This window comes from Athene cunicularia, assembly GCF_003259725.1.
Source record: "Athene cunicularia isolate RWA chromosome 22 unlocalized genomic scaffold, athCun1 chr22_part1, whole genome shotgun sequence".
Classification (NCBI taxonomy): Eukaryota; Metazoa; Chordata; class Aves; order Strigiformes; family Strigidae; genus Athene; species Athene cunicularia.
The window spans coordinates 2,822,121-2,834,040 of NW_020799128.1; the positions used below are offsets into that span (position 1 = coordinate 2,822,121).

Sequence of the window (11,920 nt, forward strand, 5' to 3'; positions counted from 1 at the left end):
GTTTTTCCCTCCACTGACAAGGAAACAACCTGAGAGCTGGGTCGGGGTGCCTGAAGAGCTCCAGGAACACAACCCCACCTTTGTCCCAGACTCAAATTATTACCAGCCTGGCACTGACTCCTCAGACCCTAAAATTCTTCTTTTCTTGCAAAGCAAACAAGGATGGTGATGTGTGGAGAAGAGCCCTCTGCTCAAGCCAGAAATGAAAGTGCTCTGCTGTCCCCCGAATGAGGGAAAACTCTGCATTTTTGTGAATACACGTAAAACATTATCAATTTGGAAATTTTTTTGGTCTTGGAAATATCAAAGCCAAACTAGCTTAAATTTGCATTAACAGGCAATTGTCAAGACCGTTTTAAAATTAATTAAGTTGGGGTCTTCGTAAGATAATACATTTCCTGAGTTAAAAACAATTTAACAGCAACTGCCTGCCAGCCTCCAAATAAAACCAGTGGTGAAAACAATTTCCAGAGCTGGCTCAAATTCTTCAAGAAGTGTTTTTCCTGGAAAAAAAAAAAATAAGCCATGTAACCACTGATTTTTCTCATTAATTTGTTGGGGTTTTTTTGAAGAAAATACTTGTCTCGTGTGTCACAGTGCAGACTGTGACCTAGTTCAGAAAAGCCAAACCCACTTTATTTGGATGAACAGGCACTTAAGTGTTGGATGGGCTCTCCAGCTGAGCTTGAAAATATTTCTGTTTAAAAAGAAATGTACTTAGCTTTTCATTGTGTCTCAACTAGCACAAAGCAAGGGCATGCTCCTATTTAAGGAGTAAGCAGAACCCACTTACCAAGGAGGAGACTATTTCACAGGTCCTGCTGGTCATTACCTAATTTTTTAGTGAAATGGAGGGTAATGTGTGGTTTAGTCTTCCAGCTACATAAAAGACCAGACCCAGTACTCCCGGGGCCTCTTGCCTGTTCCAGTTAGGGTAAGATTTAATTAACACTTAAATGAATTGGCCCAGGAAAAATCTTTGCTCCTCTGGTACCTGCTCTGAGCCCTTCTCACAGCACCTTTTGCAGATTGCACAAAACCCCCGTGTGCTGCCAACTGCCTTTTGTTACCTCCTGCTCAACCCCGTGCTCTTTTTGTGAACTCCCCAGGTGGTTCCTTCAGCGAGGAAACGGAACAGAAGTTTGATCACTTCAGCGGACTCACAAATAACAAGGTGTCCACCCGATAGACCAGCATCGCCTCCCCCCCACTATTTAAAGAAGCGAGGTTTCCTGCTTCGGTGATTTCCCTAACCACTGCACAAAAGAGAAAAAAAGAAAAAAAAAAAAAAAAAATAGCGAGGTAAATTATTTTCTAAAGATGCCTTCCTTCCCAGTTTAGGTGCTCAGACCACCCCGTGTCTCCTGTAACTCCAGTCCCTCCTACTGAGGTAGTCAGGAGCAGGCTCTTCAACTCTGCTTGGCTCCGTATCTTCGCCATTCCAACCTTCTCCACACAGATTTCTCCCTCCGCTTTGCAGCACCATCTTTACTCACAGACACAGGTCCAGGCTGCAGCAAGCACAATTTGCCTTTGTTTGGGTACCAACAACCTAAGCCTTTACGGTTCGTTTTCTTCAAGGCATTAAATCTCGGTATCTTTAAGCTCTTTGACTCAAGCTTGAAGGCACCGTTGATGCCAACGCCTCCGTTTGTGACGCTGCTTCTTGAACACAGCTAATCCTCAGCACTGCCACGCCGTTTTAGCAAAGAAATACAGGAAAGGGGAGAAAAAAAAAAAAAAAAAAAAAGGAGCAGCTTTTTTCTAAGCAGAACAGTATAAAGCATAATTTAATACCGCAGTGAAACTCTTGGGTTCAACAATCAACTCCCAACACAACCTCTCAGGCGGAGCAGCTAATGCAGAACTTTCTCCAAGCGTGTCAGGGCTCTGTGAAGCTCCACCTCCCCCCAAACACCTACAAGACCTTTGCAGATCTCCTGCTGCTGAGTTCACTGGACTGAATTTCCATTACACAGTAAGCTGTTCACCCAACAGATTCTACGTACATCTAAATATTACCTTCTAAGCTGGATATTAACTAAATTCATCCGTTATAGAAAAGACAGAGTGAAGGCATTGTATCATCACTGTGTACCTTACAGAGGTAACTTGGTGGCTCTCATCATCAGGGACCTGGACCTGTGCTGTCACAGACCCATCGGTGTAAGTTGTCTTCCAAAGGATTTTTACACTCGGTAAATTCACAATGGTGCTAAGTGTGTTCCTCTGTTTGTTTGAGGACACGCATTGCTACAGATTTTTCAGACACAGCTACTTGAATAAAAGTGTTTTACCCAGAAAAATGTTTTATATGCCATTTGTCTCTTTCTACTCCATGAAAGTTTAGGGCCTTGTTCACAATCGCTGGTACTGAAGTTTCTTCTCCCTCTGTGTTTGTACGGAAGACTTCTACAAGCAGCTGAAGTTAAGGGAATTCTTACAGCTGACCATTCCAATCCGCAGGGGGATCGAAACCGCCCGCATCTAACTTGTGCTCTCCATAACCTACCTCACAGGGATGTTGTGAGGCTTAAAGAATGCAGAAGTCTCTTGCTAATGCCTGTCAGAGTATTTCTGTCGTTTATCCAGTGGCCCAGATGGTGGCATCTAGCAAAGGTTTTTAGCCTCCTGTAAGTTGGAAAACTCCATTTTGTTCTCGAGATGCTGAGCTGTGCTGGATGTCACACCCAGGTGTCCTGCAGCACCTCTGAACACCAGGCTCTGGGCGAAGCAGAACTGGCAAATTGTGGTTTTTTTTCCTCATCAGTGTATTACAATTTCCTTGTGAGCAGTTGCAACAAAGCAAGGCAGACTCTTTAAACACTGTGTAAACCAGGAGAAACCCCAAAACTCACTGGCATTCACTGCTTGTCAGTTTTGTGGGATATTTTAACAATAACATTACAACAAAGTAAACAAACGGATTTTTCTTTGACTCCTGCAGGTGCTCTGCTTTTGCTTACAGCTGAATTTTGGTCAATGAGATACAATTCCCTTACTCTAATGCTTTTTTTTTTTTTTTTTTTTTTTTTTTTTTTAACATTACAGAGCAGGCTTTTCTGTAAGCAGCCTTCCTTTCTGCAAGTGACCCAGTGAGTAACAGATGCTTGGAAACGGAGTAGGGCAAGACTCTCTCCATAACGAAGAGCTCACAGCAACCCTCCTGAGCTCAAGGTCTCATTAATAGTTATTAATTAAAATGGATTAATTAATAACTTTCTCCCTTCCCAACTTTAGAAAGAAAAGACAGTGCTAATCCATAAGAGAACACCCCTGTGGCAACTCACTGTTCTGCATGCAGTTTAATATCACAGCCATGCTCATCTGTACATCTTTTTTTTGAGCCGAGGTGGTTCATTCCTCCTGGTCCAAGGTTTCTGGCAGAAGCACTTCAGTGCCCGGGTCGCCCTGCTGCTTGTGCTTCAGCCCCAAGGCCCGGGTCACCAGCCTCTTCGCCACAGCCGTGTCAGTCTGGGGTCTTTCTTTTGCAAGGTGAAGGAGCTCTAGGTGAAAAGGGGTGAAAAATCGTGAAGTTAGTGCTTGTTCGGGAAAAGGCTAGTGGCTAAATCATAGGACTCACAGACAAAAAGGCTGATTTTATTTCCCTAGTTCCTTTGCAGAGCATGAGCGAGTTGTTCTATCCCTACCCAGTAACTTGCCTTTTCTTTTAAAAAGACATGGCTCCAGATTTCTACTTAAGATTTTTCAGTGACAGCTCAAAAATTATTTAGCTACAATTAAGCTCCAGGCCTCTTCTGCAGTGGTAGAGAATTGTTCCCCGTTTTGCTTCCACGAGCAGCTTCCCCCTCCCTTCCTGGCAAAATTCAGCAAGTCCCATCTCTGAGAACAAAGTGATAGCACATAGTCCAACCCATTTATCCACGCACAGGAAAGTGAGTCTAAATTGAGATCAATTCAAAACCAGCAGTCTAAAACCTTAGAAAACAGCAAGGAAGAAAAAAAAATCTGCATTTTTTTAAAAAAACAGCTAAATATATCCAATGCTTTTGGGAAAGCCCTTGGGCCAGTCACCTCCGTTTCCTGGTAGACACCTGGCTTGCTACAGTTTCATCTTACAAGAAATGAATTCATACATCAAAACTTTACCAAGTCCACAGCAGTCTGGATTTGGCAGTTACCTAATCATTTATCAGCAACTGTTTGCAAATTTATTATTCAGTTAGCAATGGGGGCTTTGCTTGCTTTTTCAGAAGTTTTATTAATAAAGGCAGCCCATCAGCAGCTTAAAGAAAAAGAGGCAGACTCAAAGCATCCACAGCTTGGAAAAGAAAACTGCCACTCTTTCTTGACAAAGCTCAAAAACAAACCAAAAAAAAAAAAGAGAGACACTGTCAGCTAAATAAAAATAAAAAAAAAATATTTGTATTTGGAAAAAAAAAATTGCTATTTAAACTGAATACACACAGAGTTTATATAAAATGTTCCCCAGGAGGATTTTCTGACCTGATTCAGAATTGTGCCAATAGGCTTCAGCAGGAAGAATCAGGAAGTGGGAATGAAAACAGATGAAGGGGAGAGTGCAAGAACAAATCCAATTCTTTGACCTTTTCATTTCAATCTAGCGATCTTAAAAACTCAGGAACGTCCAACTGTGACAGTGTCCCTTTAAAGCATTAATCCTGAAATCTGTTTCAACTGCAATGTACTGTAGGAATAACGGTGTAGTTGTACCTTCAGCAAAGTCTCTGCTGCTACAAGACTCACAGCATTTCTTTACTGTGGCAAGTGTAACTGATTACAATATGATTTTAAAAGGCAATAAAATAAATAAAACAATGTTAATGGCTAAGCTTAACAATTTCTTCCTTCACCTGATACTGAATAAAATTACGCCAACCACAAAATGTAACTGCTGTTGGTTTTGTCTCCTCTATTATCTTTAACCCTGCAGAGTAAGAGATTTGTCTTCCTGCAGCCCCCCCCCAGCTGAACAACACAACCGGTCGCTTAAAACTTTACACAAGAAGCAAAAAAAAAAAAAAAAAACAAAAAACCACAAGAAAGACTAAAGCTTGAAATTCAGCAAACCACTTTCAGCTGAAAACAAAAAGCAACAGGATTTGATGCTTTTTTGATTCAGTCCTTGCAGAGCAGGAGAAAGAGTGACTGAAAAGTGCAGGTACCAGCTGTAGCTCTTTCCTGTAAATAGAATACAACATCCTTCTTGTTCGGCCAATTTGGTTTTGCTGTTGCATTCACCTGTGCCAACCACTCCTGCCTGCTGCAAACAGGCAGAAACCAGCATTACTGATGCAGTCAGTGAACATAACTATGATAGAGTTGGCTGAAAATACTGTAAAAAAAAATATATAAAAAAAAAAGCACCTGCAGGCTTTTACTGGACTCTACACCACAGCTCGCTGTCCTGCAATGCCAATAAAGCTATAAAAAAAAAAAAAGAAATACTGGTCCTTAACATATATTTCCCCATTTAACTTGTTATTTTGACCATTCAGGATATAGAAGACTGGTAAAGAAAGAAATACTAATAATGATAATTTCAAAAAAGTCTTACTTGGTCGCTGCAGTGCCTTGATTTTACTCTGCTTTGTTGCGTGGATCAACGGTCGGATCTTTAAAGAAGGGTAACGTCGCCCCAGGGCTTGAGATGCTTCAGAGAACAAAAATTGATGAAATTAGCAGCCTAAATATTGGTGGCTTTAATCATAAAAATCAGTCCATGGCATGAGGACACCGAATCATGCGAGCTTCAGCAGCTCTTGTGGCCTCTCAGGGCTTGTACTAAAGCAGCTAAACTCATTCTGGGCACCTCAGGCTTACACCCCCTATTCCTCACACAGGAGAGTCCCGGGGAAATATAAACAGGTTTCAGGGAAATATAAACACGTTTTCAGAGACAGCTCCATCACTATTAGACTCAAGCCCAAGAAAACAGCACAAGCTGTTGGGCTCCGTCTGCTGGTGGATGGAAACTTCTCTTGGGGCAGCCCTGACCCCAGCTTGGGGTGTTTGTCCCCGCAAGGGTCAGTTTGCTGGAGCCTGAGGGCCCCGGGTTATCGTGTGCTCACAGGAATTGTGTCTAGTTACAGGAGGAGAAAAAAAAAAAAAAAGAGAAGTGGCAAACCAGATGAACTTCTAGAAGTGCAGCGCAAGTCGCTCCCTGTACAAAAGCCGCCCTGGTTATTCTCCAAGCCCATTAAAAACCTGCTGTTCTTGCACAGCAGTTTCCACACACCACCACGGCAATTCCAGCTTCTCAAGCCTTAAAAGCCTTTCAAGCTGGAAGCGTGCAGGGAGGGAGACGCGCTGAACCGTGACTCCCTCTGGCAACGGCGTGGCCCAAGCGCGGGACGCGGCTGCAGACGGGGCTGGGGGAGCAGAGGAACACCGGCAGCGCCCGGGTCCCTCCATCCTGACCACGAACCCAGTGACCCTACCTGCAGACAGGCTGGAGAAGATTCCCAGGGCGTGTGTATCATCGACCCACTGGATTTTGAAGCCACTCTCGCTAAAATGAAGAGACAACAGAATAATATTCATTAGTAAGAAAGAAAAAAAAAAAAAAACACGCCACACGGTAAAAACCCCAACAGCCACCCCGAGTTATCAAGAGTACTTTGGATTTTTATGTAGACAGCTGCTGCTTTTCAAAGCATTATACCCGCTTTAGGTGAGGGGAAAGAGGAGGAAAGGATGAGAACAACGGATGTGCCCCTTTCAAGGCCACAATGTACCATCCCCACATCAGCTGCCCCCAAAAAACCCTTGGCCAAACTCAACCTCAACGTCAGGGGCTGTCTTATAACACAAAAACACTGTTTGTCCTTTATGCAGCGCTTCACAAACACCACCCAACTGCTCAGACACCTACAATAAAAAGCAAGTGATTTATCAAAGCAGTTTACGAAGCCCAGGGTGAAGAGACCGATGTGAAAATCTAATAAAGCGTCAGTGGAAAACGTGAGTTTGGGAGTTCGAAGGTTTTCCTGCAGCACCAGAAATACAATCGACTGCTCAGATTAGATCCATCAATTTTCAGCTCAGTTTCACAGCGAGGGGGAAAAAAAAAAAAACATGAGAGGAAACGCGCACAGACAGTAGCTCATTTAAAATGTAAATCATGTTTTTTAATTTAAGGGATCCGAAGAGGTGAAGTGTTCACATCTAATCCGCCGGGTCTACCAAAAGAGGAGGAGGATGGTGGGAGGAACACAGGGAGAGTGCTTCCAGACCGCGTCTGTGCTCTCTGCCAGCAGTGACACAGGAACTCAGAGCTGCCGTTTGTCAGAGCTTTGTCCTGGTCGTGCCACTAATCCAGTGTCACTCCCTTTGGCACAAGGCTCTGTTCCCCATATTTACATAATAAATCTTATCTCCAACAGCAGGATTGAGACCTTTTTCCTGCAAAGACTTATGTAAGCATGTGATTTCACTCAGGCACCACGACACAATGACAAAGACGCTCTCAGGAAGCACCTAAAACCTCTCACCAAAGCCAGAGCAGAAGGAATAAGCAAGCCTGCATGTAGGTAATTGTATGACAGAGCCCTGAAAAAAAACGTGTTTTAAATCCTGTGTAAACTGCAGGGAAGTGTCCTTTAAGGCACAGAAAGTCTAAGACATAAGGGCACGAAGGCGAAGCTAGCATTCAGAATTCAGATTCTGTTGTGCAGTCAAGCCTGAATGCTGCTGCCCCCACGCCCCCGATGCGCCCAGGCTCTCGGGTTGGTACTCACTGGAAATCCGAGAACACTTCTAACAGGTTCTCCGTTTTCAGTGATGGGGAAAAGTCATAGATTTCAGTTACGTGGCCGAAATCCCCCTCGCTGAGCTGTGCATCTCTGTAGCTGGAATAATCAACGCTGATCTTCTCAATGCTTATGTCCTTCACGGTTAAATAACCCACAATCTGAGAATGTTAATAATAAAGAAAAAAAAGTTTAAAAAAAAAATTAAATCAGACAATGTTTCATTTCAAAGAACGATCCTCCAGGGCCCCACCTCAGTCCCTGCAAACCACTTCTGCAGCCACACTCCTGCCAGCAGGTTCAGCAGCCGCAGGGACTCTCCTCCCACCCACAGACTAATTCCTTCCCCTGGGGCCGACTCCTGAGCCACCCTCTGTTCCCCAGAAGTCTCTCCCCACAGCAACACCCCCCGGAAAAACTCTACCTCTGCAAAGAGCTCGGCGGTACAGTCGTCCTCGAGGCCGCGGCCGCCCGCGCTCTCCTCTTTATCTCCTGCAGACAAGTGCAGCTCACGCCACAGCGCGTTGGCCAAGCCTGAACGCTCCTTCTCCTCCTCCTCCTCCTCCTCCTCCTCCCCGGGCACCTTCCTGCTGTGGTTCTGCAGGGCAGCGGCCACCCAGCGCCCCTGGGCCTCGGCGGGTGGTGGCTCAGCACCAGGGACACGCTCGGGGGTGGCCAGAGGCTCATTTTGGGCTTCTGGGGGGTTCTGGTTCTGCTCCACCTGGACAACGCTGGGGCACTCTTGCTCTTGGCTTTCCAGCTCGGAGGAGCCCTTGTCCCCCTCCACCGCGCCAGCGTTCACAAAGTCCTTGCTCCGTTCTTCAGGCAGCGACACGTTCCGGGCGCTCTCCAGGCTCCTGGCAGCAGCACAGCTCTTATCTTGGTTCTCCAGCGTCAGCGACTCTACAGCCGGGTCCGTCCAGCCGCTCCTGCCGTGGCTCTCTGGCAGGGAGGAGGTTTTGCTGCACTCTGACACACCAGCATCCCGCCCCGTTTGGTCTCCAGCTTGCACCTGGCGCAGGATTTTGCTCCCTTCCGCCGTAGTAGTGTTGTCACAGCTTGACTCTTGCTCTTCTGCTCCAACTGGGTTTTTACTGTGTACGGAAGAATCTGAACAGTCTTTATCCTGACTCTCCTGCCCAGAGAAATCGTTGCTGTTCTCCAAGGATGGGACATCCGTACAACACGGAGGACATTCATCATTGGCATCATCGTTATCTTTCCCTGAAACACTCTCCTCGCCAGGGGCCAAGGAGACACCACCTGTGCTGTCTCCAGACCTGCCCAGCTCCTCCTGGGCGTCCCCAGCTGAAGCTTTAGGGCAGACGATTTCTTCTTGTGCCTCGTCCCCCCTGCACCCAGCGCTCCCCACAGGGCTCTCGTGCTCCCCGCCTTCTGCCTTCTTGCGCATCGCCTTGGGGACGTACAGGGCTTTATCGGGCTTCTTCCTGGGAGGCCTTTTTATCCTGCCAGAGCCCACGCAGGCTCGAGAGTTGTCTCCGTGCATCTCCGGGCCGTGCCGCAGCCTGCTGCCTCGACCCCCCCGGCCCCACGGCTGCGGAGGTCGCTGCGGTCTCGGGGGGTTGTTGCTGGGTTTTTGGTCACTGGTCTCGCTGGGCAGCCTGGGAGAACGGCAAGACGTGAGCAGGGAGCAGTAACATGATGTTCACAAGTAAGAGAGAAAAGAAAAAGCATCAAACGCACATAGAAACAAGCCAACAGAGGGGAAAAAAATGACCCTCTGCTTCCTCAATGACTGGGAGATGCTGTCGGTAAGAGCCGCCCTCCTCTCTGGGGAGACACACCACGCAAACCTTGTGCTTGTCAGCCTGAACAAACACCCCCCCGGCCACAGAAAGAGAAGCACCGTTCCATGGACCGCGCCCCACCTGACGGCCGAGTGGCAGATCACTGTCCTCCTCCTCCATCCTTCTCCCACAGAAAAGCTGCTCAACAAATCCACGTTGTCCACGGTCCGGTGGATCAGGTACCTGAGGCGACTGGACAGAGGCGGGAACAGGAGCACTCTGGAACGAGAGAGGGGCCGAGGGCATCGGGAAGGAGAAGGATGGAAAAGGAGCAAGAATTTCTTAACGTCTCTTTCCCCAGTTGTACCCAGTGCAGGGTTTAAATCCAAGCAGGATTTCTTGGTATTAAAGAGCCAAAATCCTCTCTCCATCCTCAACATCTAGACAGAGGTGGAGCAGGAGCCCAGTCCTGCAGCTGGGATTCACACTCCTGCTTGTACCCGTGCTGGGGATGGCTGGAAAGCACCAGCAGAATGCTGGTCCCAGTCTCCCAGTCCCCGGCCTCCCCAGTCCCACTACCCTCCAGAAACCAGCAGCTGAATAAACACCATCTTTGATCTCATCGCATTTAGACACATTTTTAGAATTTGTTTCGTTCCTGAGCATTTTACACAGGTACTTTCTCTGCCAAACGTTCGGTTTTTTTTTAAAAAGCAATGAAATAAAATATTGAAGGTCTTCACAAGGCGGCAGGAAGCAATCCCACCCCTGCTCCTGTCAGACACCCTCTTTAAGCCATCTCAAGGGTTTCAAAGGTCACTGGATCAGGAACTGGGTCCAGTTAAACCCAGCCTGGCCGAAGACAAACGCTGCAGCGATCCGAGGTGACGGAGTTCAGCGCCGGGGAGGAGGATCGGGCGCGCAGGAAGCCCCCAGTGGAGAGGGGAAACGGTTTTGATTACAAAACTCTTCATCAGGACTCGTCGGGCCGAGGAGGGGGACGGCGGAAAAGGCACCAGCGTCCCGAAGGACCGAGCGGGAAGGAGCAGGGACAGCCGGGCGGCGGGCAGAGCCCCCCCGGGGTGCTCCGAGGCAGGGTGGGGGTGCGGGTCACCCTGCGTAAGGAACCCCCCGGGCCCTGCGCCCCGGGGTGCTGTGGCAGAGCACCCACCTGCGGTGCTGCCCCTGCAGCATGAAGTGCTCCAGCTCCTCCGCGATCCTGCCCACGAACTCATCCTCGTTGGGCGAGAGGAAGACGCCGTCCATGCAGCGCAGCGCCAGCGTGGCAGCGGGCAGGAGGCCTGCGGGGCCAGGGCACACGGAGAGATGGTTGCCAGCCCCCCCCAACCCGACCCCCCCCCTCTGCGGGCACCCCTGACCCCTGCCCCGGGCAGCCTGAGCACCCCCAACGCTGTCCTGCTCTTTACACCACGTTACCCCTTCCCTGTGCCCCCTCCTGCACCCCCTTTCCCCGTGCACCCCAACACCATCCTGCTCTTTACACCATGTTACCCCTTGCCTGTGCACTCCAACACCATCCTGCTCTTTACACCACATTACCCCTTCCCTGTGCACCCCAACACTGTCCTGCTCTTTACACCACGTTACCTCTTCCCTGTGCCCCCTCCTGCACCCCCTTTCCCCGTGCACCCCAACACCATCCTGCACTTTACACCATGTTACCCCTTCCCTGTGCACCCCAACACTGTCCTGCTCTTTACACCACGTTACCTCTTCCCTGTGCCCCCTCCTGCACCCCCTTTCCCCGTGCACCCCAACACCATCCTGCACTTTACACCATGTTACCCCTTCCCTGTGCACCCCAACACTGTCCTGCTCTTTACACCACGTTACCTCTTCCCTGTGCCCCCTCCTGCACCCCCTTTCCCCGTGCACCCCAACACCATCCTGCACTTTACACCATGTTACCCCTTCCCTGTGCACCCCAACACTGTCCTGCTCTTTACACCACGTTACCTCTTCCCTGTGCCCCCTCCTGCACCCCCTTTCCCCGTGCACCCCAACACCATCCTGCACTTTACACCATGTTACCCCTTCCCTGTGCACCCCAACACTGTCCTGCTCTTTACACCACGTTACCTCTTCCCTGTGCCCCCTCCTGCACCCCCTTTCCCCGTGCACCCCAACACCATCCTGCACTTTACACCATGTTACCCCTTCCCTGTGCACCCCAACACTGTCCTGCTCTTTACACCACGTTACCTCTTCCCTGTGCCCCCTCCTGCACCCCCTTTCCCCGTGCACCCCAACACCATCCTGCACTTTACACCATGTTACCCCTTCCCTGTGCACCCCAACACTGTCCTGCTCTTTACACCACGTTACCTCTTCCCTGTGCCCCCTCCTGCACCCCCTTTCCCCGTGCACCCCAACACCATCCTGCACTTTACACCATGTTACCCCTTCCCTGTGCACCCC

General features: G+C 48.7%; 2 protein-coding genes across 2 annotated transcripts in view; one reads left to right on the top strand and one right to left on the bottom strand.

Moving 5' to 3' along the window:
* Window positions 1-2,839, top strand: part of LOXL2 (lysyl oxidase like 2) — a 50,044-nt gene extending 47,205 nt beyond the window's left edge. Inside the window, exon 14 of the mRNA XM_026863106.1 lies at window positions 1,110-2,839. Coding sequence (XP_026718907.1) covers window positions 1,110-1,189 — 80 coding nt within the window. The 3' untranslated portion in view covers window positions 1,190-2,839. The remainder of the gene's footprint in view (window positions 1-1,109) is intronic.
* A 451-nt stretch (window positions 2,840-3,290) lies between these two features.
* On the bottom strand, window positions 3,291-10,817 carry R3HCC1 (R3H domain and coiled-coil containing 1). The gene is made up of 7 exons (XM_026863107.1): window positions 10,653-10,817; window positions 9,623-9,760; window positions 8,158-9,355; window positions 7,722-7,894; window positions 6,423-6,493; window positions 5,540-5,635; window positions 3,291-3,506 (listed from the first exon to the last, which is right to left on the bottom strand). The coding sequence occupies exons 1-7, from the start codon at window positions 10,745-10,747 to the stop codon at window positions 3,358-3,360; spliced, it is 1,920 nt and encodes a 639-aa protein (XP_026718908.1). The 5' UTR covers window positions 10,748-10,817; the 3' UTR covers window positions 3,291-3,357.
* Window positions 10,818-11,920: the final 1,103 nt, after the last annotated feature.

Excerpts from the sequence above, each read along its gene's own strand:
- R3HCC1 (XM_026863107.1), bottom strand. The coding sequence starts at position 10,747 with ATGGACGGCGTCTTCCTCTCGCCCAACGAGGATGAGTTCGTGGGCAGG. Across the intron at positions 9,356-9,622 it reads ATCTGCCACTCGGCCGTCAG|GCTGCCCAGCGAGACCAGTG; the intron begins GTGGGGCGCGGT and ends CCGTTCTCCCAG. Across the intron at positions 6,494-7,721 it reads GAAGTGTTCTCGGATTTCCA|CGAGAGTGGCTTCAAAATCC; the intron begins GTGAGTACCAAC and ends TCTTCATTTTAG.